The 24711-nt window shown below is 38.2% G+C and overlaps 2 protein-coding genes across 3 annotated transcripts in view; one reads left to right on the top strand and one right to left on the bottom strand.

The window, feature by feature from the left end:
* mam (neurogenic protein mastermind) overlaps window positions 1-24711 on the top strand; it is a 371802-nt gene that overhangs the window by 70693 nt on the left and 276398 nt on the right. The gene's annotated exons all lie outside the window — the stretch shown is intronic.
* LOC145670344 (uncharacterized) lies at window positions 17632-20693 on the bottom strand. The gene is made up of 2 exons (XM_081738898.1): window positions 20605-20693; window positions 17632-20368 (listed from the first exon to the last, which is right to left on the bottom strand). Exon 2 carries the CDS (start codon window positions 19874-19876, stop codon window positions 18365-18367), a length of 1512 nt encoding a protein of 503 aa, XP_081595024.1. The 5' UTR covers window positions 19877-20368; window positions 20605-20693; the 3' UTR covers window positions 17632-18364.

A 24711-nucleotide genomic window follows, 5' to 3' on the forward strand; every position in this document is an offset into this window, starting at 1 on the left:
TCGTTATATTTGAATAGAAATTCGATCGAGTAAATGTTTTTGAATTACGGTGGCACCCAAACGTCTAACTTCTTTTCGTGCCCATCTTTCTCCAAAGGGATTAACATTGTTTGAAAATAGATCTTTAGGCCTTTCAGCCCTGATTTTTTGTTTACTTATAGATTTTTATTTTGCACTTTTATGCTTTTTGGCTTAACAAATGAAATACAATCGCCATTTTGATTGCTGTTGTCATATTTACATAATTATCAGACGTACACGTTGTTGTACACTAGGGTTAAAACATAGACTCGAAATGCATCACTAAGACAAGAAAAATTACTTACTGCAAATTATTTTCTTTTTCGCTAAAAATAGAACAGCCTAAATGGCTCGTCCTTCGTGGTAGAGCCTATAAGTATTGTGCGACATGTGCGTAGCTTACTAACAGTAGATGAAAGCATTAGAGAAATAGCGGAAAATGATTTTGAAAATTTCAAAGAATGCAAAGACATAAAAATCAACCATTTTGAATCCTCCAGAATAATTATGTTAACTGTGAGATACAGTGTACACATATGTTACCGCCAGGTCCGAAAGGGTTAGGACATTGGTGATATCACGACTGCCTACGTGCTGGTTTTGCTCGATTTTTGCCAGTCAACTTCTTTTTCTGTGATCGGTCGCCCATTGTGAGGAGTATTTGGGGGAACATCACTATTTCCAGAACGTGATTAAACCACGTTTTAGCTATTGTTTTCGATGACGTATTTTGCCCATAAACAGCACCTGCGCGTATTTGCACATTTGTAGAAATAAATTTGTAAAATGTAGCGCAGTTTTGCTGAAAGTTCAATGGTCTTCACGGCGCAGTACCTTACGTTTGATTATAGATGTTCTAACACTTTTTATACACCTACTAGCTTTAACTGTCGGCTTTCAAATGACGTTAAGCCTAGGCCGCTGCGACTCATATCCTGCGATTTGGGACACTAAGGCTATCGAATTCACAAAAGCTTCAACATACTTTCTGAACAAAAGGCTATCAAGAATATTTTACAATAATCTCTGGACCTATGGAAGAAGTCCTGACTGACTGATCAACGCCCAGGCCAAACTGCTTAAGCTAGAAACTTGAAATTTAGACAGGGCAAAGGATTTGTGATATAGGGTCCCATTAAGAATGAATTTTTGTGAATTCAACAGGGGAAGGGAGGGGAAAAGGGGTGGCAATTATAATCTTAAAACATCCATATCTCGGAATCTCTAAATTTTAGGGACATGAAATTTTGTATATGAACTAGTCATTTAAAATAATTAAACTCACTTTTCACCTTTTTTTCGTATTTGCCTAGAAGCGAAGAAAATGAGTAAGGTTACAGTTGTTATAATTGGATGGCCATATCTCGAAATTGGTTAAAGTTAGAGACTTGAACTTTCGTATTTAGATTTTTCATTGATTTTTTTAAATACACGTTTCAGCGTTTTTTGTTATTTTCCCTAGAAAAGAAGGAAAAAGGCAAGAATAAAAGAGTGTGGGTTGCAATTGTTAAAATAACATATAGTCATATCTCGAAATCCCTTCACATAGTTCAGTCCGATTTGGGTAGTTCATTTAGAATTTTAGCAGTAGAAAAATATATTGTAAGAGAGAATTCACTTTTGAACATGATGGTACGAATGAGAGACTTTCAGAAATATTCTAGTATCGTTACAGATGGAATTTTACCAGTATAGTATTATAACTTCAGATATATAACTGGCTTTGCACAATCATTGGATCTCTCATCAGTTTTTAAAATGTGATTGTATATCATCCTGCTTTAATTACTTAATACATTATCACATTTCGTTGTTTCAGCATTTCCCTATTGGTTTTGTCTACAGTGCGCATTTCTGTATGAACTGACCTATCCAAAGTAAAAATAGCTTAACTTTTTAAAAATACAAGTTTTACATTTTTGTTCTAAAGGAAGTGATGATAAACACGAATTGGTGGCATAGAAGAAACAAGTAGAACTGTGAGAAGATTTATATGCAAACAATGCGTTTCGTTAGAACTCCCGTACATAGTCCACTAGCAGCGTTCACCCCGCTTCGCTGCGGTCACCCCGGAACGCAATAAACTTTGTTACTTAGATAATTTTTACTTTTTCGCTTTCAAATTGCAGTAAATGTTAACATTATAGCGCCTGTCATTTATGTTAACCCGCCGAGTGACACGGTCATGCGGGTTGCATATAAATACGTTTATTTTTATACCTATGATGAACTAACAAAGGATTTGTACGTTATGGACACTTGAATGGTCAATTATCTCAAGACACTGGTAATTAAAAAGTAAAGTGATATGATAAAAACCATCTAGGGTCCAAATCCTAATAACCCCCCAAAAATAAAAGAAATTGGTTCAGCCGTATTAGCGTGATGAGCTAACAAAGGATTTGTGCGTTCTCTTTTATATAATAGATATCCCAACGTTTCTCAAACTTTGACCCTTGTGATCCTCTTAGATTGAATATTAATCCAAAAAGTATTATAGAAAAAATAAAACTTAAGTGAACTACGTATCATATACTGTAGTTGTGAATCTCAAAGAAGGTCTGTAAATTACCTAACCAAGGGTCGTTCACTCTCTCCCAGGACTGACATTTTATTGAGTTTATTATTCTACCTTTTCTACAAGATATTCTTGATAGCTTTCAATTGTTAAAAATAAATCTAATATGTACAGTTGGACCTCGATAATTAGAATTTTTCAATTCTCTTGAACTCTGCATAACACAGTTTTAATCTCTATAAGTCGAATGTTTGAAAATTACAATCTCGATAAGTCGAATTTTAAGTTTCATAATCACATTTAGAAACCTCTGTAACTCGAACTTTCATATCTGTAAACCTTTACAAGTCAAAGCAGGGGCAATCGCCCCCACCCCCAGAAGAGGACACTTTCTTATTTTATATATAAATAAAACACATCCCAGAGTTTGGAGCTCTTAAAAGTAGCTGTAAGTAGCAGTAATACAACCCCCCCCCCCCCATAAGTCCGTCCTGGATCCGCTCCTGAGTCCAAGTTTATCTCGATAACTCGAAGGTATAGCTCATGTTTTTACGTACTTATCGTTGTTGCTAATGTGTATTGCATTTGTGTTTTACGCATGTCTAGACGTGAAAGCACCCCCCTCCATCCAAAACAATACATGTATAGGATTTTACTTTTACTAGTCATTTTATTTAATTTAAGAAACTTTCATAACTTCGAGTTTTAGAGGCAGGAGCGTCATTTCAGATTTTGCTTGAGGGGGGCAAGGCCCCTTGTATAAGTAAAATTTCGCGTTTTTCACTGATTTACTACTATTCTATTGATACACTCTATATACATCTCATACTAAGGGGGACCAAATGCCCCTCCCTGCCCTTCCCCCGAAATGACGCCCCTGTTTAGAGGTTGAACGAATAAGGCTTCGAGTTATAAAGGTTATGTAGTCACTTTTTATGAGGAACGCTGAACTTTAGTTTCTCGAACTTTTGTTGTGGCCACCTTGATAACTTAAACCTTGATTATTCGAAAAATTCGATAACTCAAATTTTGTCTATTCCTTCGAGTTATCGATGTCACACTGTTTATTTTATATAAATACCAATATGACGTTAATGAAATTTTAATTAACACTACGAATAAGCATATGCTTAGAATACTTTTTTTTTTTTTTTTTAATAAATTTGCTTTCGAATAAGGCAAGGAAAAATTGGTCTGTAGGACATTCTGCCTCATAAAAGTGGTCCTCTCGTGAAAAAAATGTTTGAGAAACGCTACCATAAACTACAGTACTGGAACTTCACATGTTGAGCACCTTACGTCCAAAATCACAAGAGGAATTTGTTTTTTTTTTTTTTTGAATTGTAAATGACAAAAGCAATGTTGCCATATGTCGAAATATAAACGTGCGAGGTCCCAGTTAGTCGCGGCGCTCTTCTAAGGGTCGTCTAGGAAAAAAAAAATACTATTCTTGCCCAGAGTACTGATATTTGCAACCAGAAATATTGAGTTTCATCCTTGGGAAGTATATGTTTTTGATCTAAGCTTCTTTTCGTAAAATATCTTTGAGGAGAGCAAGAGAGACCTGCCATTATGAGCGAAGTAGTTGTATCTGAAGATAATGACTTTTATTGTTTGACTTCTAAAACTAAACTCCTGGTAGACAAACACAGTGGATTTTCTCGGGTTCTCCCGTTTCCTCTCACTTTCTTCATTCAACCCTTTCATTCATTTCTCATCAACACCGTCTCCTTTAGCCTAGCCGGCATAATCGTGGAACGTTAAACTTAAAAGATTTTTGAACTGGCACAATAGCCCTTAGGGAGACAGGGCTTGTAAGGTGATGTGCGGTCAGCACATCGACTTCCCTCACCATTAATGCTGCATTTCTATACTGGAGTTTGCAACTTTTTGTTTAGTTTCAAATTGATCCCCAATTGTTCTCACGACGATTGGACACCAAATGCCGACGCTATGTGGTGAGTACCAACGGTCACCGATCTTTCCTCTGACTAGAACCGCCACTGCTTAAATTTTCTGATCAGTTGGTCAAACCTTGCAGTGGAATGTGCGGTTATTCATTGTGAGTGCTGCTGTGGAAAAGGAGGCACGTAAACTGTGTAGGTACAATGTAATGAGGTGTTTATGAACTCTGGATAACAACAAATTCGCTACACTGAGTTGTAAAAAACAGCGAGTAAAAATTTTAACACGCTTAGAAATCTGAAAATCAGTCGCATGTTTGTGTACCGTACAATCCAGCGATGCCTTGATACTGTATCCATTTAGGATCGTCCGAGAGAAGGTCGTCCACGAAAATCAAGGCCAACAAACAGGCAACGATCGCCCATGATATGAACATGTCAAAGTGAACGATGTCCAGGCTACTTCGGGACGATGTTGGTGGTCTTCGTGCTTACCGATGGTCAACGTGACGCTTTCTGACGTCTCATCAAAAGGCGCACAAAGAAGAATAAATGTGAACGCCTACTTTGTCGGAACGCGATCAGTAGGCACAGAAAGATTCTCTTCACCGATGATACTGTCCACAATCGAAGAGAGTTTCAATCACCGAGATGATAAAGGTGTATACCGCATCATTTCAGAAAACCAGGGAAGGTTCCGAAAATCCAGAGAGACTATCACTTCGGGTGTCATATGGAGTCACCTATGCAGGCAGCCAGAAGTTATTGTTGGGTGGGTGGGGAAGCCCAAAACTACAAACCACTACGTCTATGTAGTATTGAAGGGTATTATTCTGCACCCGAAAAGACGATAAGTAATTGTAAAATATTTCTACTTGTATTTTCAGAAAAAAAATGATAGAACTAGAATGTTTTTATAAGAGAAAGAGTGCAGATGAAGTGTAAGATCAAAGTTGCATGCTACATCAATTATTTCTCTGTTGAACAATTATAGTTTCATTGAGAAAATGTACAAATGTATTTTGAGTTAAGAAGTTTTGGGGGGGGTCCGGACCCAGTAGACCCCATGTAGGTACGCCCCTGCTGAGTAAAATCAGTAAAATCACTGAAAATCAGTACGTTTTTATTTTTGTGAGAAAGTCGTGAAACTCGGTGCTCGGATGTTCCGTACGAATTGGCGAAATAATGTGCTGCTCTTACCTTCTTCCCAGCAGTTATTATTATTATTATTATTATTATTATTATTATTATTATTATTATTATTATTATTATTATATGACAAAAAAATTCGTATGAATTAACTGAACTATAGACTGTTTGACTTAATTCTTAAACCACACAATGTGGCAGTGGTGGATTTAGAACTAAAAACTCTGGGGGCAGCCAGAACCCAGACTATGATAGGTATACCATGAGTTCACAGTGAACTTTCAAAAATATATAAATAATAGCTCAAAGGCCCCCGGCCCCGGGCTAGATCCGCCACTGCAATTTGGTACGGATTTATCTAACTATACTGTAGACTACTCTTGCCTTTATTTCGCTCACGAGGTAAGTTGCTGATTTTTAAAACAAATAGCATAGTCTTACTACTTTGACTAACTATAGAATATTCTTGCCTTCTTTGCTCCCAGCACTTGATCTCAAGTTCACCAATGTGAACCCATTTTGTACAGGAAAGGGACATTTAACTAACAGATTTCAAGAATAACTCAGTAAAATCACATCATTAGAATTCCAGTTCATTTCAAGAAAAACGGAATAATTTTCTATAAATCAATTGGCTAAAAAAAATAAAAGATGGCGTAAGAACGAGATTTAAGATTAAAATGTGAAATAATGTAGCGTTAATAAATGAAACCGGTCATTTAAAAAAAAAATGTAAAATATGATCCAGATCAGGGAACATGGACATAAATAAGAAAATACTATATTATTTTAGACATTGTTTCTGAAGACATATTGTGATGGACATCGTGGAAGGAAAGCGAAGCAGGTGTATTCTGATGGACATGATGGGAGGAAAGCGAAGTAGGTGTATTTTGATGAACATGGTGGAAGGACAGCGGAGCAGGTGTATTCTGATGGACATGGTGGAAGGACAGCGGAGCAGGTGTATTCTGATGGACATGGTGGAAGGACAGCGAAGCAGGTGTATTCTGATGGACATGGTGGAAGGACAGCGAAGCAGGTGTATTCTGATGGACATGGTGGAAGGAAAGCGAAGCAGGTGTATTCTGATGAACATGGTGGAAGGACAGCGAAGCAGGTGTATTCTGATGGACATGGTGGAAGGAAAGCGAAGCAGGTGTATTCTGATGGACATGATGGGAGGAAAGCGAAGCAGGTGTATTTTGATGAACATGGTGGAAGGACAGCGGAGCAGGTGTATTCTGATGGACATGGTGGAAGGACAGCGGAGCAGGTGTATTCTGATGGACATGGTGGAAGGACAGCGAAGCAGGTGTATTCTGATGGACATGGTGGAAGGACAGCGAAGCAGGTGTATTCTGATGGACATGGTGGAAAGAAAGCGAAGCAGGTGTATTCTGATGAACATGGTGGAAGGACATCGAATCAGGTATATTCTGATGGACATGGTGGAAGGACAGCGAAGCAGGTGTATTCTGATGGACTTGGTGGAAGGACGGCGAAGCAGGTGTATTCTGATGGACATGGTGGAAGGACAGCGAAGCAGGTGTATTCTGATGGACTTGGTGGAAGGACGGCGAAGCAGGTGTATTCTGATGGACATGGTGGAAGGACAGCGAAGCAGGTGTATTCTGATGGACTTGGTGGAAGGACGGCGAAGCAGGTGTATTCTGATGAACATGGTGGAAGGACAGCGAAGCAGGTATATTCTGATGGACATGGTGGAAGGACAGCGAAGCAGGTGTATTCTGATGGACTTGGTGGAAGGACGGCGAAGCAGGTATATTCTGATGGACATGGTGGAAGGACAGCGAAGCAGGTGTATTCTGATGGACTTGGTGGAAGGACGGCGAAGCAGGTGTATTCTGATGGACATGGTGGAAGGACAGCGAAGCAGGTGTATTCTGATGGACTTGGTGGAAGGACGGCGAAGCAGGTGTATTCTGATGGATATGATGGGAGGAAAGCGAAACAGGTGTATACTGATAGAAATGGTGAGAGGAAAGCAAAGCAGGTGTATTCTGATGGACACGGTGGAAGGACAGCGAAGCAGGTGTATTCTGATGGACTTGGTGGAAGGACGGCGAAGCAGGTGTATTCTCATGGACTTGGTAGAAGGAAGGCGAAGCAGGTGTATTCTGACGGACATGGTGGAAGGAAAGAGAAACAGGTGTATACTGATAGACATGGTGAGAGGAAATCGAAGCAGGTGTATTCTGATGGACATGGCAGAATGAAAGTGAGGCAGGTGTATTCTGATTGACGTGGTGGAAGGAAAGCAAAGTAGGTGCATTCTGAGGAACATAGGGGGGGGGGGAAGCAAAGAAGGTATATTTTGATGGACATTGTGGAAGGAAAGCGAAGCAAGTGCATTCTGAGGGACATAGTGGGAGGAAAGCAAAGAAGGTGTATTTTGATGGACGTAGTAAAAGGAAAGCGAGGAAGGCAAAGAAAATTTTGATTGGTAAACATTTTTAAAAGTTCTAATTTTATATGTGAAAACAAAGATGTTATCCGAGGACTGTAACGCATAGAACCAGTGGCGGATCTTAAGGGAAGCCACATCGTAAATATTTAAATTTTATCGACACAGTCTAAGGGTAGAAAGTTTACCTAATGTACTAATTTTTCTATGCGGATTTCTAAAGCTGTGTGAGTTGTGAATTTAACTTGTAGTGATTTTTTTTTCAACGTGACATCCCTCAAGAGCCGTGACTGTGGTGGAAGGTTTTCGATTTGCATAATCTGACTTGACAGGAATAACATATTGTACGCTAAAGCTTTGTGGTGGGCAAACACTGTGTGTGGGGGTTTTCTCAGGTTTCTCTCACTTTTTTGCCACCATTTTCATCGTCACCGTTTTCCTTAGTCTTGTAGCATAATCGTGCGACGTAAAACTAGAAATTTCATATTGCACTCAAAAGCTGAGTGTGATTGGCAACACTGCTACAAAGTTCGGATGACACCAAATAGATGGAGTTGGATGCAGTTGAGGCCTTCGTTTTCGTTCAGAGCTCTAGCTGTAGCTGTAAGCAGAGTAAACGAGGAAAATTAAAATGACTTTCATTTTAATCAGAAGCTAACAAGCCAGGGTGTTCGGGGTGATATTGCGAGAGCGACCGAGGGGTGCAAATTTGTACGCGGGTACAGTTTCTGGGAGAGAGAGAGAAAAAAGAGTGGGTTATCAGTGAGCTTATAGGCAAAACGTGCCCAGAATTAGCAGCCAGCGCGTAGCTCATCATGCGGATTATGCCTGAAGCTTTTGTAATGAAAGCGTGGGCTGAAACGGGAATCATTTAGATGTTCAACTCTCTTAAATAACATGCAATAGAATGGTTGCGCTGGTGTTGAGAGCTTCAAACAGTTGTAGTTTAAAAGCGAGAACGAATATCACTGCACTGAACAAAATAGTTGCTTTTTTTGCGGGGGACGGGAGCGGGAGAGTGGTGTAAACATCAATTAAATGTTGATACAAATACCTCTCAACTCAACTAAAACGTGTTGTTAAATGACTTGTACGTTTCGGTGTTGTTTACCCACCAGAAATGTTATGCGTTGTCTCTCAAACTGCAAGAGTTGAAGATAAGCTTTGCTAATACGTGGTTTAACTTCTAATTTGAAACACACTGAACTTTTCAAGTTAAAATATTAATTGCAGACAATTTTTTAGTCATCAAACAAAATTTTAAAAATAATAATAATAATAATAATAATAATAATAATAATAATAATAATAATAATAATAATAATGGAAAGATGATGTTGAATACTACCCTAGCCAGTGGTGGATCTAGCCCGGAGCCGGGTAGGTCCCCTCGGTTGTTCCAGTAACAGAAATAATTTAAAGTGTTATTTAGGCCTATATTTTTTTTTAAAAGTTTATAGTAAATTTATGATATACCTACAGTGCGTATCATAGTCTGGGTTCTGGTTGCCCCACCCCCAGTTTTTACATATAAATCTGCCACTGACACAAGTTTTGTTTCTCTATCCTAATGGTTCGGAACCTGGGGAAGATGAAGAGAGAGCAAGAAGGCGCAAGCTACTGGCAGAAATTAGCTAATTTTAGAAATATTGTAATAAAGAGGCGGTAAATTAAATACCGTTTAAACTCTAAATAATCGTTGAGTGAAAATTGAAATGAAATGAAACCTTCAGTTTAACGTATCACAGTTATGTATGTCCTTTGGGCTAAGGGAGACGATGATTAAAGCAAGTGAGTGATGATGGAAGAATTTGTGGAATGAGAAATTGGAAGGAACCAGGAGTATCCCGAGAAAATCAACGGGCACGATGTCCACTACAAGCTTATTTGGCCGGGGATCGAACCAAGGACCCCACACACCAGAGGGTAGCGCTCTACCACTGAGCTACCGTGGCCCCGCAGCCACTGCTTTAGCCCATTGAATTGTATAAAGGTTATTTTTATATGTTTTCTTTGAAACGTGTTGGAATTTGAATTATGAGATTTTACTGATTTTTTTTTCTTCAAATTTAGATTTTCTCCTGCTTTCTCAAAATGAATTTACGTTACAAATATATAAATTTAATATTGCTTAAATTAAAATTCTCATTATTAAATTTCAAAGAAAACAGAAAATAATTTCCCATATTAATCAATGGGCTGAAAACGAACGACGGCACAGCTATTTTTTTTTTAATCCTTCAGTGTTTCGTCCCACGCATGTGCCCTGAAGGCTAAGGAAGAGGAATAATCAATGAAAGGTGAACGATTGTGAAAGAATTGGTGAAATGTAAATGTGAGAGGAAACGCAAAATACTGAGAAAACCCCACGAATACGATGCTATCCACTACACACTCACATGGCTTGAGATCTAATAAGGGGCCCCTTTACACCAGACATGAGCACCCTACTTCTATCGAGACACCGTGGCCCCAGTTCCATTAAGCATCTAATTCTAGGTTTATACGTTTGTCTCCAATCCTTTCGACAATAAGATCTCTAAAACCACAAGTGTTACAAAAGTACCGTTTCCACATGTCGATTCGAAATTTTGTGTAGATTGTCCAATTCTAATTAAATATTTAAAAAACGTGACCGTTATTTCTTTATTACATTTCTTAGGAGTACACTGGAAGTGTTGAAATTTAAAAAAAAAAAAAAAAAAAAACTAAAGGACCATATCCTAACTAACTAACTAACTCTATGGCCTATGGAACCCGGAAGTTCAATCCCATGTTCACAAAAGCTCTCCACTGACTTCTATCCTTAGCTAACTGCATCCAGTTTCTACTTTGTATTCCAATCTCTGCGAGATCCATCTTAATATTGCCCTCCCATCTGCGCCTAGATCTTCCTAATGGTCGTTTTCCGATTGGTCTTCCAGTCAAGACTTTGAAAGCGTTTCTACTTTCTTCCATTCTAGCTACATGACCCGCCCACCTAAGCCTCTTAAACTTGACGTCTCTAATAATGTTGGGTAAACATATAAAGTATGTAATTCCTTGTTATGAAGTTTCCGCCATTATGACTTATATATTCTAACACCACATAGTTGTATACTGGGATTGAATATCTCTCAGGCATTTGCTTCATGAGCAAATGATAATGAAAAACGAAGGATAACCATTTCTCCACTCTAAGTTGAATCATTATTGTTTGGAGTATTTTGCCCAATGAACACCATATATCACTGACGTGATAATTAATTGTGTGTCTAATGTATTTGCTTATTAACATACTGCATGCAAGAAGAAAGAAAACACTGGTCATACATGAACTAGAAACACCAACCGGATGTAGGCTCTAATCTTGCAAACGGTGCGAGATATTGAAAAAATAATCGAAAAAATAAATCTCCCCTGTATGGTATCCCTTGCCGATTTTTATCAAGACGTCCTTCACTTGTGTCTGTAAAGGGGTATATACAGATGTTGTGAGTAATGACAAGGAGATTCATCTTCATATGTGAATGATGCGCTATATAGAGAGCGCAAGTTATATATTAAAATGTTTGGTTGATATGTTTGTGGTTAAGAAAAGTTTATATGTTTGTGGCCAATCCTTTCGACAATGATATCTCGAAAACCACAAGTGCTAGAAACATGCCGTTCTCGCTGGTCAATCCAAAATTTTGTGTCCATTTGCCAGTTCTCATTTAAATTTTCAAGAAACTTGTCTTCCTTGTGAAAGCCAACCAGTAGAGGAGCTACGTATAGCGGGTTGATGGACATTTCAGGCGTTTTGCTTTAATCTGAATGACAAAACCTGTTGCAACTGGCAGATTCGAAGGCTTGGGGACCAACAATGAGGCGTACTCGGATATGAAATTATAAGAAAAAAAATTTGCAATTGGCATCAACTATGAATGACCGAAGTTTGCCACAAACTGACTCCAACATTGTATATATTAAAATACTACATTTATATGTTTGGTTATAGCAATTCATTTCCTTTGAGAGTTTTCCTGTCCTTTACTTGTGTCCGTAAAGGGACTTGCACAGATATAGTGAGAAGTGGAAAGGAGATTTACGCTCATATTAGAACTGTGCAGTGCAAATAGCGCAGGTTCAGCTAGTGATTATGAACATGTAAGTTCTAGCTTTTGTTATGAAACCAAACAATAACAACTACAACAACAACAATTATTATTATTATTATTATTATTATTATTATTATTATTATTATTATTATTATTATTATTATTATTATTATTATTATTATTATTATTATTATTATTATTAAGGCGTTTGATTTACCAAAACTCCTTTATATATTTACGACATCCGTTAGTTGCAGTTAGAAAAATACCTCGAGAACAACTTTTATCAGTCATCATCAAATTTGGTCGGAGTGTAGACGATCAAAAATTAGGAACTGAGTTTGTTTTTGCATATTGAAACCAAAATTGGTGGAAATTAACCATTTTTTGTTTTTACGTTGCTCACTGTAGACCAAAAACTGTCATAGATAGAGAAATGTGATTTCCTGCAATCCATTAAGCGACTCAAAAATTCATTATGTCTCCTTAACTCTGTACTAAGCCAGAGGTATTGAAATCCAGAACAACTTCTTGTTTAAATATTGATCTACGTAGAACATAAACGGTAACAGACAGCGAGAAGTTTTTTTTAAATCGATTTAGCGTTCTAACAATAGCTACCATCTTCTCTCTTAACCCTCTATTCAAATTGGAAGTGGATCAAATGAAGCACTTCCGGTTTAAGGTTGGTTTAAAGGGACAAGTTTTGCCGATAGATGGCACTACAGTCTTCGTATCTTTCGCATGTATTTTTTACGTTTCACGAAAATTTACAATTTCTCTTACAAATTTCAACCTAAAGACTTCAAATTTTTAGAGAAGGAACTTCATAACATATTAAAGGGAACAATCCGTGCCGATTTTTTATTTAGAATTTTCTTCATTGTTGAAATGGATACCTAAACCTTTAACAATAGAACTCTTTCAACTGTGAAGAAAATTCTAAATAAAAAATCGGCACGGATTGTTCCCTTTAATAGGTTATGAAGTTCCTTCTCTAAAAATTTGAAGTCTCTAGGTTGAAATTTGTAAGAGAAATTGTAAATTTTCGTGAAAGGTAAAAAATACATGGGAGAGATACGAAGACTGTAGCGACATCTATCGGCAGAATTTGTCCCTTTACACTAACCTTAAACATTGATCGCCATAAAACAAAAATTGTAATATAGCAGGAAGTTGTTTTCTGTAATGAATTTAGTGTCCCAGATATATAATGTATTTGCACTGTAACCCTTATACTAAAACCGAAAGTGGAAGATATCGATCACTTCCGGTTTTAACGGTTCATTATAGTAGAGTGAAAACATTACCAGATTGCGAGAAGCGGTTTTCAACAATCAATTAAGAGTTCCAAGAATATATTCTATCTCAACTCTATGTCTTTACTAAAACCGGAAGTGACAAATCATCCACTTCCGGTTTTAACATTGATCATTAATATGAAAACCGTAACACACAGCGAAAAGCAGTTTCCTGTGATCAATTAACCGTCCCAAGAAAATATTTTATTTCCATTCTAGCTCTTTACTAAACCCGGAAATGATAGAAATCGTCCACTTCCGGTTTTAACATTGATCGTTAATATGAAAGCGGTAACACATAGCGAAAAGCGGTTTTCTGTGATCAACTCAGCGTCCCAAGAATATATTGCATGTCCACTGTAATATCTCTAGCAAATCCGGAACTGGCAGAAATCTATGACTTCCGGTTCTAACGTCGATTGCTATAGAGTAAAATAAGTAATAGATAGAGAGAAGTTCTTTCCCGGAATAGATTAAACGTCCCAAAATGCATTTCGTTTCCATCCTGAAGTCTCTTGTAAAACCGGAAGTGGTAGAAATTCATTACAACTTCTGGTTTCAACATTAGGGGTCTACTCTGCATAGAGCAGAAACGATAATAGTCTGGTTTTAACGATCCTTATAGAGTGAAAATGGTACCACATCGCGAAAAGCGGTTTTTTGCAACCGATTAAGAATATATTCCATTTCCATTCTAATCTCTCCACTAAGACCGGAAGTGGTACATATATATAGAGTAAAGGGGGGCAAGAGTACGCGGGGGGTAAGAATACGATTCCCTAAAAACGGGGGAATATATTCGCGCATCGCAATAATGCGTCACGTGGAGTTTGATGTTAATGGCGTCTAGTACCTAAACAAATTTGAGTGTGCTGCGGAAAACTACAAGCTATCTAGGTAAGTATTTATGTTTTCCTAATAGTTTGATATAATATTGGGACATAAGTACTTAAGGAATAACTTACACAATTTTTTAACGATTTCAAAGTACTGTAAAGCATTAGTTTCTAACATGTCCATTGTTTCACAAGATGGAGTAAATTGACTTTCTTCCAACAGTTGGCTGTGCAACATCAGGGAAAAGTCCATTGTGTAGTTAGGGGGTAAGGGTACTCAGATACCGACGGGGCAAGGATACGCGTGCGTACTCTTGCCCCTTCGTTTTTAAGAAAAAATCCAATTTAATTTACGTCTAACAATCAAAAAAGAATGTAGATTCCGTTGTAATAGACAGTGACAGCAAGTGTTACGAATACTGGTTCCCATGTGTAGCCTATAACGTTAAGAATTCTGAAGAATCCTGATACTTTCTTATGTACGAGGGAAAAATTGTTATTCTTAATACCACTTCTTACACAACAATATCTAAAGCAAACTCATCTAATTTTACTTAGCCTGAAGTGAGTAAAATGAATACATAACGCTTGCCATTAGAGATATTGGGCAAGTCATGAAAACTATCTTCTGAGCAATCGTAACGCCCCGATCGCGTCAGTAATGCATCAACATAGTGTAAAATTAATACATTTAGGTGCATTATGAATACGACAGGGGGCCTACGATTGCTCACCAGATGATCCTATAAACTTGTCCATTTATAAGGTGTCTTTTACGGTGTAAAATAAGACTATATATATATATATATTTTTTTTTCAGATCATGGTGCGCAATTATCAGAAGGAAACAAATAGGCGGCTTCTTACAGAACAAGAGTTTACGGAAGCGAGAGAAAGAGAGAGAGAGGAGTGGCCGAGAGCAAGAGGAGCTTCGCTCCAATGTTACCTTCGTAGTTGACAAGCATTCTTTAGAACAAGAAACTGATGAGATAAGCCTAAGTTGGAAAATATACTTTTGTTATATATCTAAATATTATCTGATTTTTTGTACCCTATGCGTTCTCATTACTGATATGAAGAGAATTAAGGATTTTTCCTTCCTTTGTTTTCTCAGGGAGAACCTACAGCGTCTTTGGGCACAAAGAAGTCAGTATTTAACGAAGAAATGGAGAACGAATTAGTGGAACATATCACATTACTGGAGCAACTCTTCTATTGATTAACTTTAATGATCTAACAGTAAGAAGAATTGTGTACGATTTTGCTGAACGTAACCAGTTATCCCACCCCTTTAGCCAAAGAATCGAATGGCAGGAAAAGATTGAACAGAGTCTTTCCGTCGTAGAATACAACTATTGCTTTGCGACAGCCTTCAAAGCTGGTCTGGGAAGAGCTCGTGGTTTTAGCAAGCCACAAATTGAACGCTGTTTTAATAATCTACAAGATCTTGTAAGAGAAAATGGTTTCCCTCCACAGGAGATCTACAATATAGAGGATCTACATAAATACGATTTCTCATAAAGTTCCAAAAGTGTTGTTGACTGAAAGAAAATCAGTTGTGAATAAAATTGTACGTAGTGATCATGGAGTTAGTACCACAACTGTTTGCTGCGTGAGTGCATCTGGTTCCTTTATTCCACCTGCGTTGATATTTCCCAGAGAACGAATGAAAAAGTAGTTACTCGATGGAGCGCCGCCGAGTTCTGTGAGAATATCTGATTCTGGTTTCATCAACTCACAACTTTTCGAAGAATGACAGCATCATTTACACCAACATGTCTGATCGTATCCGGTCACGAAAAAGGTATTGTTACATCTTGACAATTAGTCCTCTCACATTTCAATCGAGGTGATTTATTTCTGCAGGTAAAATGGGATTGTGATGTTAAGTTTACCACTCCATACCAGCCTAAGTTGCAACCGTTAGATTGCTCCTTTTTTGGCCACTGAAATCCTGGTATTCAACAGTGTGTGACATCTATTCCGCCTAATTACACAATTCCAAGTTGCGATTTTGTTCACTGAGGCTTATTACAAAGCTGCAACCATTAGTAATGCAGTGTCCGGCTTTCAAGAATGTGGAATTGTCCCACTGAACCCAGATATGTTCACTGAAGATTTTCTTCCTTCTACTGTTGATGTCGTAGACCGAAATGTAGAATCCAGCTCTAAAGATGAAAGCATTCCTGAAGCAACGAATCAAGCAGAAGACCCGAATAGAGTCCAAAATCTTTCATCGGAATATTCACTGGAAGTACACTGGAACCCATGCGGTGCTTCCACATCAAACACTCCTCTGTCAGTTGCTTGTTCTACATCTCTTACCAAACCTTCAGCTACTAACGCTGGATCCTCACTACAAGCATGCAGGAGTTCATGCGGACTGTCCATTTCAAACATTCCTCTGCCGGTTGCTCGTTCTTTCTCATCTGTTACCAAATCTTCAACCAGTAATGGTGAATCCTCACTAGAAGCAAGCAAGAGCTCATGCAGACTCTCTTCTTCAAACACACATCTGCTGATTGGTCGTTCGTCTGTGTCCAAACCTTCAACCAGTAAATCTGGTCCTTCACTGGAATTAAACAGGAGTCAAATCATACACTCTTCTGGTGGTTGTTAGTCCTTCTCTGTCTGCCACCAAGCCATCAACCAGCAAATCTCTATCTTCTTGAGGTTAATCTGAGATTCTGACATCCTTTTATTTCAAACAGAACTTACTTCTGAAATGGCTCTCTCCAAACACCAAGGCAAACGTCAACTTGCACCAAAGAAAACTACAATCAAAGACAACTCCTCAGGTCAATGAGAAACTAGTGTACGAGTGTCCATTATGCAATATCATCTACAGCGATCCTCCAACAGAAGATTGGATCCAGTGAGCAATATGCAATGAATGGTGGCATGAACAATGCACATTATATGCAGAAGTGGGCACCTTCATCTGTGACAAACCTTCAGCTACTAACGCTGGATCCTCACTACAAGCGCTCAATTGTTAATGTTCAAGGAGTGGGCACAATTGTTAATGCTCATTTGCGTGCGTATTCTTGCCCCTTTGATTTCGTACTCTTGCCCCACATATAGGGGCAAGAGTACGAATTTGAATACTTTCATTTTAAGAGTTCTAGTTCCTCCAAGCATAGAGGTATACAAAAGTTGAGATCACATTTCTTAAAGCAAAGTTCAAGTTTTGTGTTAAATGTAAAAGTTTTCCGATGTAGCTATTTTTTACCAAAATATATAAGTTTAATTGAAATTTGCGTACTCTTGCCCCTCTTTCCTATATATATATATAGAGGAAAGTTGCCAATTATGGGGAGGTTTTTTTATAAGGCTTCCTGCTTAAACATGATTTGTAGGAAATATGTGTATCTTCCGGTAATGCTGTACAGAAACCTTGTTCGTCTATTCTACACATGGAAATGTGAGAAAAAACAATAGTCACAGAATAAAAAAATAAAAACAAACAGTATTGCTGTTCCCCATATTAGGCTACCGGGGTTCCTAATATGGGGATGCTGGGGTTCCTAATATGGAGCTATGACATATAGATGCTTACATCAATATTACTTGCATAAAGCAAGGACACACAACCTTTCAGAGAAACTATTGTGATAAATACGGGAAAATGAAATAAGAAGAGAAAATATGAAGATATAATATGATTGTATTGACGTTATTGTTGATCAAAAATAAAATAGATCTACATTGTTCTAAAGCTGGAAAAACATTAGGTCTAATACAAAACGTTAATACAAATCATTACGCCTACATAACTGTGAAGAAAAATAATTTCAGTTGCAGAACACAATATCTTGGAACTATTTAAAGAAACAAATGCATTTATAATAAATGGTTGTTTGAAAATAGTTTTTATAAAAAAAGAAGTCTTTTCCCATTTCTCGTTTTCAATTAAATGATAGACGAATCATAAAAATGTGTCTCTTACTTTTTATTGAAGTTGAAAATCTAGAAAAACTTAAAAGCCTGATACTTTTTCACTCAAATTGTAAATCCACACAAAAAAAGTCATCTTCATTTCATGTATACTACAAAATGTAAATCTACGAGAAAAAAAAGAAACACTGTTTGCTTTGCACTGAAATTAAAACTCCACAAACCATAATTTTACTTAGAGCAACATCTTTCACAGACGAAAATGTCATCATCGACACCTGCACAGAGAACATGATCCCACCGTGAACACACTGCACATTGAATCCACTCTTTACCTTCACGATCTTCGGAAAATAGTCCATTGCAATAGAAACACTCGGCTTCTTCTTTGTTATCTTCGTCGGACACATCCGACAATTGCATATATTCCCAGTTAGATAAACTACTGGAATCTTGTTGTGGCAAAAACCTACGCTGGAATCGTTTACTTTGTAAATTATCCGCTTCTCTGCACTCTTTGGCTGTCTTCTTTGGCTGCTTCATCTTCTTTATTTGTCTTCCGAGGGATCCTCCTTTCTCGTCGATAGAAGAAATATTTTGCTTGAAAATGCCTTTTCTTTTCTTTGATGCTGAAGTTCCGCATTCTGTTCGTTTTTTGGTCTCAATTTTGGTTTCCCTTTGGCATTCTAAACCTCGTTTGTAAGGTGAACTTGTGATAATTTGGGCTGATCCAGTTCGAGATTCCTTGTAATGTTGTCGAACAGGACGTGCTGGAATAGGGGAAATATCATGTGCTGTCACAGTACATGTAGGAGATATCAGTTCTACAGTTCTACTTGAACCTGGTGTGCTTGGCTCAGAAGGGTTTCGGACCTCGATGGAAATCCTTTCTGGTTCTGGTGGTATGGTAGCAGATACTGACCTACATGGATCGGATGTGTTTGCTTCGGAAAGTTGCCCGTCCTCGATGGAAATCCTTTCCGCTTGGGACGTTATCGTAACAGCTACAGACCTACAACTATCACTTGGTGTTTCATATTGGAGGAAGTCATGAGTTCTGAAAATATGTCTATTAGTCGGAAATAGGCCTGCTCTTTTGAAACCACTAGCTGCATTTTCGGCTGTTGCTGCTCTCATGTACGCATTTCCAAATAATTCGCCAACCTGATATATAGTCACAACACGTCCTGGATTCATTCGCAACCAGCGTTCTATTTCCTGCCTGTAATAGCACTTTAATGGCCCCATAAATGTTAGATCCAAAGGCTGCATCTTATGGGTGGAATGTGGCGGTAGCGATATAATGGTAACATAGTTCTCGCGTCCTAGATTTATGACATCTAAGTTCCGTACATGGGAGAAATGGCTATCTAAAACCAGAACCACTGGATCTTCTTCTGTAGGCTTGACATAGTTTATAAAATGTCGGAACCACTCTGTAAATATAACACTTTGTATCCAACCAGATTGGTGACATGCATAAATAGAACCAGGTGGGGTTCCATTCATCAGTTCAATTTTCATATTCTTGCGTGGGAATACGAGTAGCGGTGGAACGTAATTTCCTGTGGGGCTCATGCATGTCACTACTGTGATAAGAGTGCCTCTTTCAGCCGACTGGAGAGCAGAAATCTGGCGTTTTCCTTTAAGAGCAATGACTTTGCTATGTTTACTTTGCACAACGGAAATGCCAGTTTCATCGCAATTAAACAATCTTGATGGAGAATGCTTGATTTTATCCATAGCCGGTTCAAATAAGTCAAAAAATTTATCTACTGCTTCAGGAGTAAATGATGTAGCTCTAGAATGTGAGAGACCCTGTGGCGTTCTAATCGATAGCTAAGGGTGACGTTTAAGAAATTGTTTCAACCATTTTTTACCTGCCATCTTCTCTCTCCGGGAAAAAGGATTCGGAATTTCATTTCTGACAGCCAATTGGTACGCTAAATGTCGTACATCCGTCATTAACAAGCCAAATAACTGTTTTTCCATACTAATGCAATGATCCACAAGGTCCTCTTCAATATGTAACGGGAGAACGTGCTTCCTACCTAATTTGGTTACCCTCGGCGCAGTATCCTGGCCTGATTCAATGGCTTGAGTTACATATCTTTCTAATGTTGTTTGTGGTACATTATAAATACGAGAGGCCTTGAAACTTCCCATTTCCTTCTTCATCACAGAGGAAACAGCTGCGTTCATATTCTCTTGCTGCCATTGTTTCCTTTTCGGCATCTAAAACAGACAGAAAAGTAGGTCTATCCTCAATTTCCAGAATAAATTAAGGGTTCGTAATTTGGGGAGCTCCATATTAGGAACTTCTCACCACCCCATAATAGGCAACTTTCGTTGACATTTTTCTCATGCATATATCAACAATTAGTAAATCTAGAAAACACGATATACACTATTTACTATGAGCTTCGTTTTCTACTCTAGCGCGTAAGATAGTGTAATTGAATATTTCTTACCTTTACAGCGACACACAGACGTTACTTCTGAGACGGTGCAAATTTTCTCCTGCACACCAAACACTTCCATTCGACTGAGACAAAGAAACTAATTGCGACGCCACCTAGCTTAGGCCGTGTTGCCAGTTCGTGACACTAATTTACCGTTCACGCAATTTCTCTTTCACAAAATTCCCTCGTTTATGAGAAATCCCACCTCCCCATATTAGGCAACCTCCCCATATATAGCAACTTTCCTCTATATATATATATATATATATATATATATATATATATTACCACTTCCAGTCTCAATAATAATCATTAAGTAAGTATCATACTATTAAAAAAAAAACTCTTTCACGTGGTATACACGTGACACTGCTACCTATTTACATAAGTTGTGAGAATGTAAATTTCAGCTTATACTTCCTCTTTGTAGCATCGCACAGAGACGGAAGTTTAACCCTTAGAAAAACCAGGTTCCAAATTATATTACATCACTTAGCTTCTCTGCACTGTTTTAATCAAACCGAGCTACCCCCATTTGTCCAAATTTCTTTTGCATCAAAAGTTTTCAAGAATTTGTTTTCGAAAGTTTCAAGTGTGTGTTTCTCCCTGTAAGTTACTGTCCATCTTTTACATCCAGTAGCCTATTAGGCACAGCTGCGATTAGATTTTTCTTTTCCGTTTTCCTAACATTTTAAAATATTATAGTGGTGCCAAAATGTCTTGAGCCGTGGCAAATATGCGAACTAAAACTCACACCCACGGTTGAACCAATAATGGTTCAGCTGTTACTAAGCGAGAGAGAGCCTTAGCCAAAGGGAGTGGAATTCCCTCAGCCGATAGCAGCGCTCGGAACCGAAGACTAGGTGTCAAGTTAATGTGGTATATCTATAGTATTTTGATTAAATTGTTCTTACGTCTTTATCAGCAGCGATACTTACAGTTTAAAGTAGGTTTTGTATTTAATATTCTTCCATTGGAATCGAATCTGCGCCCTCATACACTAAAATCACACGACCTAGCGATTAGACATGGGAAGAAGGCTGGCTATTGTTACTGTGAGTGTGTATGCATTACAGTTTTGCGTAAGAGTTAGGGTAATGGTTCTCAACCTTTTGTGGCTGACGACGCACTTTACTGAACGTGCTAGACATCGCGACATACCTTTGATATTTTATTATAAATAATAATAATAATAATAATATAGTGAAACTAATTAGTTTTTTATAACGACTCTATATAGCACTGAGTATTATTGCTAGTGCTGCCGCGGAGATGTTGACTGGTACAGTCTGTCTCGATTTTAATTAATTATTATTAAATTCTTCATGACTTTTAAATCCTAAAATTTTGCGACTCACCTTAGGGAACTGCTTGACATACCGCTGTGTCGCGACACATATGTTGAGAACCACTGAGTTTAAATTTTGCGTAACTGTGCCATTGGTGTGCATTGTTCCAGGTTCGATTCCCTGGTTCGAGTGGGGATACAGAATTCGTATATTTATTATGCGTTATGATTGCCCTAGTATTTAAGCCATAGAACTCCCTCGTCACTATATGGTTAACGTACGCGTTTTCGAGACGGAATTTTCGGGTTTGATTCTCGATGGGACCTCATATAATTCAGATCCCACGTTAAGTTGTAGGTTCACGTCTCATATAGCCTAATAGCTGAAAGTTACGTTAAACTAATTCAACCAACTAACAATTTAAGTCCTAGGATAGCAACCTGCGATCCAAACAGAAGTCCTTGCGTTGGAAGCTGAAGTGACAACGACGTTTCTAACTAGCAGGGGCGAATCGGGGCGACTGTTCTCCCCCCCCTTCCCCAGAAGAGAAAACTTCCTTCTTTATATATAAATAAAACCCATCCCAGAGTTTGGAAGTCTTAAAAGTAGCTCTAACAACGAAAGTACTTGAGCTCGAACGGGTAAATACGCACAAAAATGAAACCATGTGTAATGTTAGCAGTTCGGGAGCAAACAGTGATGTTCGTTTTTCTGCAAGATGCTGTAAACGTTCGCAAGAGCAGGGCAAAGTAGAGCACGTGCCATAATTACAGGGCATTTATAAAGTCTGACTGGCCATTTTTGCGGAAACGTTTTGGTGGATGGAAATATCAGCGCACACGTATCCCATTAATTTTCGGGGCACACATATTGAAGGAAAACGTATTGCCCCAGGGGCCACCGTAGGGTCCGAGGCAGGGTCCACCTTACAATTTTCAAATGGTAAGGTGGGTGAAGTAGTATATCATTTGAAAGGTATTGTGAAAAGAAACAAGCTGCAACAAGTCCTGAGTCTGTATGCGCACCATATGAAAAATGGCGGTCATAGACTCTTTCATGACAACTGTGTTGACATTTTGACTGTCTACCATTTTGTACAGAGTGAGCGTAGAAACTCGGGACTTGCTTCATCTTGTTTCTTTTTACAATACATTTCCAACGATATACTACTTGACCCCTTACCATTTAAAAATTTTGGTTGGACTCTGCGTGAAACTCTCCGAGGGACTCTGGGACAAAACAGTTTCATTCAAAATGCGTGTTCCTAAAAATAATGGGATACGTGTTCGCCGATTTTTCTATTCACCTAACCCTTTTCTGCAAAAAATGGCCCGGGGTCAGACAGTATAAAACGCCCGGTATTTATGGCACGCACTCTACTTTGCCTGCTCTTGCGGACGTTTACAACATCTTGCAGAAAAACAGATATCACTGTTTGCTTCCGGGGTGATGACATTACACATGCCTTCCTTTTTTGCGTATTCACCAGTTCGAGTCCAAGTACTTTCCTTGCAAGTAGCAGTATTACAACCCACCACTCCCCCAGAAATCCGTCCTGGATCCGCCCCTGCTAACTAGGACATAGTAGAACTTTCTAACAAGGTAGAAAGTTTTCGTAAATTTGTACCCGAAATTCAGAGCTATCCATGAGCTGCAGTTAGAACTCTCCTGATAGCAAAAGAGTGAGTGAGTGTGTGTGTGTGAGAGAGAGAAAGAGAGAGAGAGAGATGCATGGATTATGATTTGATAATAATCTCTAACGCACCCGTTGTACAAGGATTCTGATATTTTTCGTATGGAAATTGAGTTGAGTTGATTTTGAGTTTAATATCCCACGTTTTTACTCTCACCAATTTATTTCGCTTTCAGGAATAGTAACTGTATGTTTCTTTCGGAGTGAATTGCAAACATACTGCAACCTAACAGAAGTTTTTTAAAAAACAATTTTCCGAAGAGCATTGAAGATCATGTTATTAACATAATTGTGCTTAGAATTGCTTTGACGCAGGAAGCTTCCGTTGATAGACTACTGACGTCATATTTCGTGCAGGGTATTGTGAAACAGTGGCTTAGATAGTCATCAGCGAACGTTGTTACCAAGAGAATGCAGAAAATACTGTATGATGAGCTAGACAGATTAGCAAAGTAATTTATTTTCAATGGAATATTTCTTTCTGCTAACACCTTTCTTCGTACCATAGACTATGGTTGCGCTATTTTAACCCAATTAAGGTATTATTTGGTTCAAAAATATCGATGCAGTACAGAGACGCACGAACGGGGTTGTTCGCAGGGTTCAGACCTCCCCCCCCTCCGAAATTTCTACATTAAGAAAACTATGATTGCTCTAGGAGAGAAATGATTGACGTATCTCAAAGATTTGATCTTGAACTATATCTTTACTCTTTCTTTTCTTACAAAAACAATTTAGTTTTCTTATTTTTTTCTAAGAATATAGGTTGCAGTACTTAAAATAACATTGTTTTTTTGAAGTGTAAAATAATACTAGTTCAATACTACACAGACGTAGCAACTACTAGTGTTGGATTCTCCCAACTCAAATTTCTGAATGTCACCTAATGCAGTTTCCTTCTTTACGGTCTTGATAGGGTCATTTAGGGAGATATCGACACTCAGGAGATTTCGACACTTTTAAGATGTGGCAAAGCTAGTGATCATGCACGCACGCGAGAAAAACATTCAGTACATGGAAGGTTGGTGTAGGTTCTCAGTGACAAGTTGCATATGCCGAATTAATTTTGCCTGTTGCAGCGGAAGCAGAAGCCTCTAAATTAGGCACATAAAACTTTATTTAACAACAAATGTC

This window comes from Thermobia domestica, chromosome 14 (assembly GCF_964235325.1).
Source record: "Thermobia domestica chromosome 14, izTheDome1.hap1.1, whole genome shotgun sequence".
NCBI lineage: Eukaryota > Metazoa > Arthropoda > Insecta > Zygentoma > Lepismatidae > Thermobia > Thermobia domestica.

Bases quoted from the DNA above. Each gene is read 5' to 3' on its own strand.
- LOC145670344 (XM_081738898.1), bottom strand. From the start codon at position 19,876: ATGGATAAAATCAAGCATTCTCCATCAAGATTGTTTAATTGCGATGAA.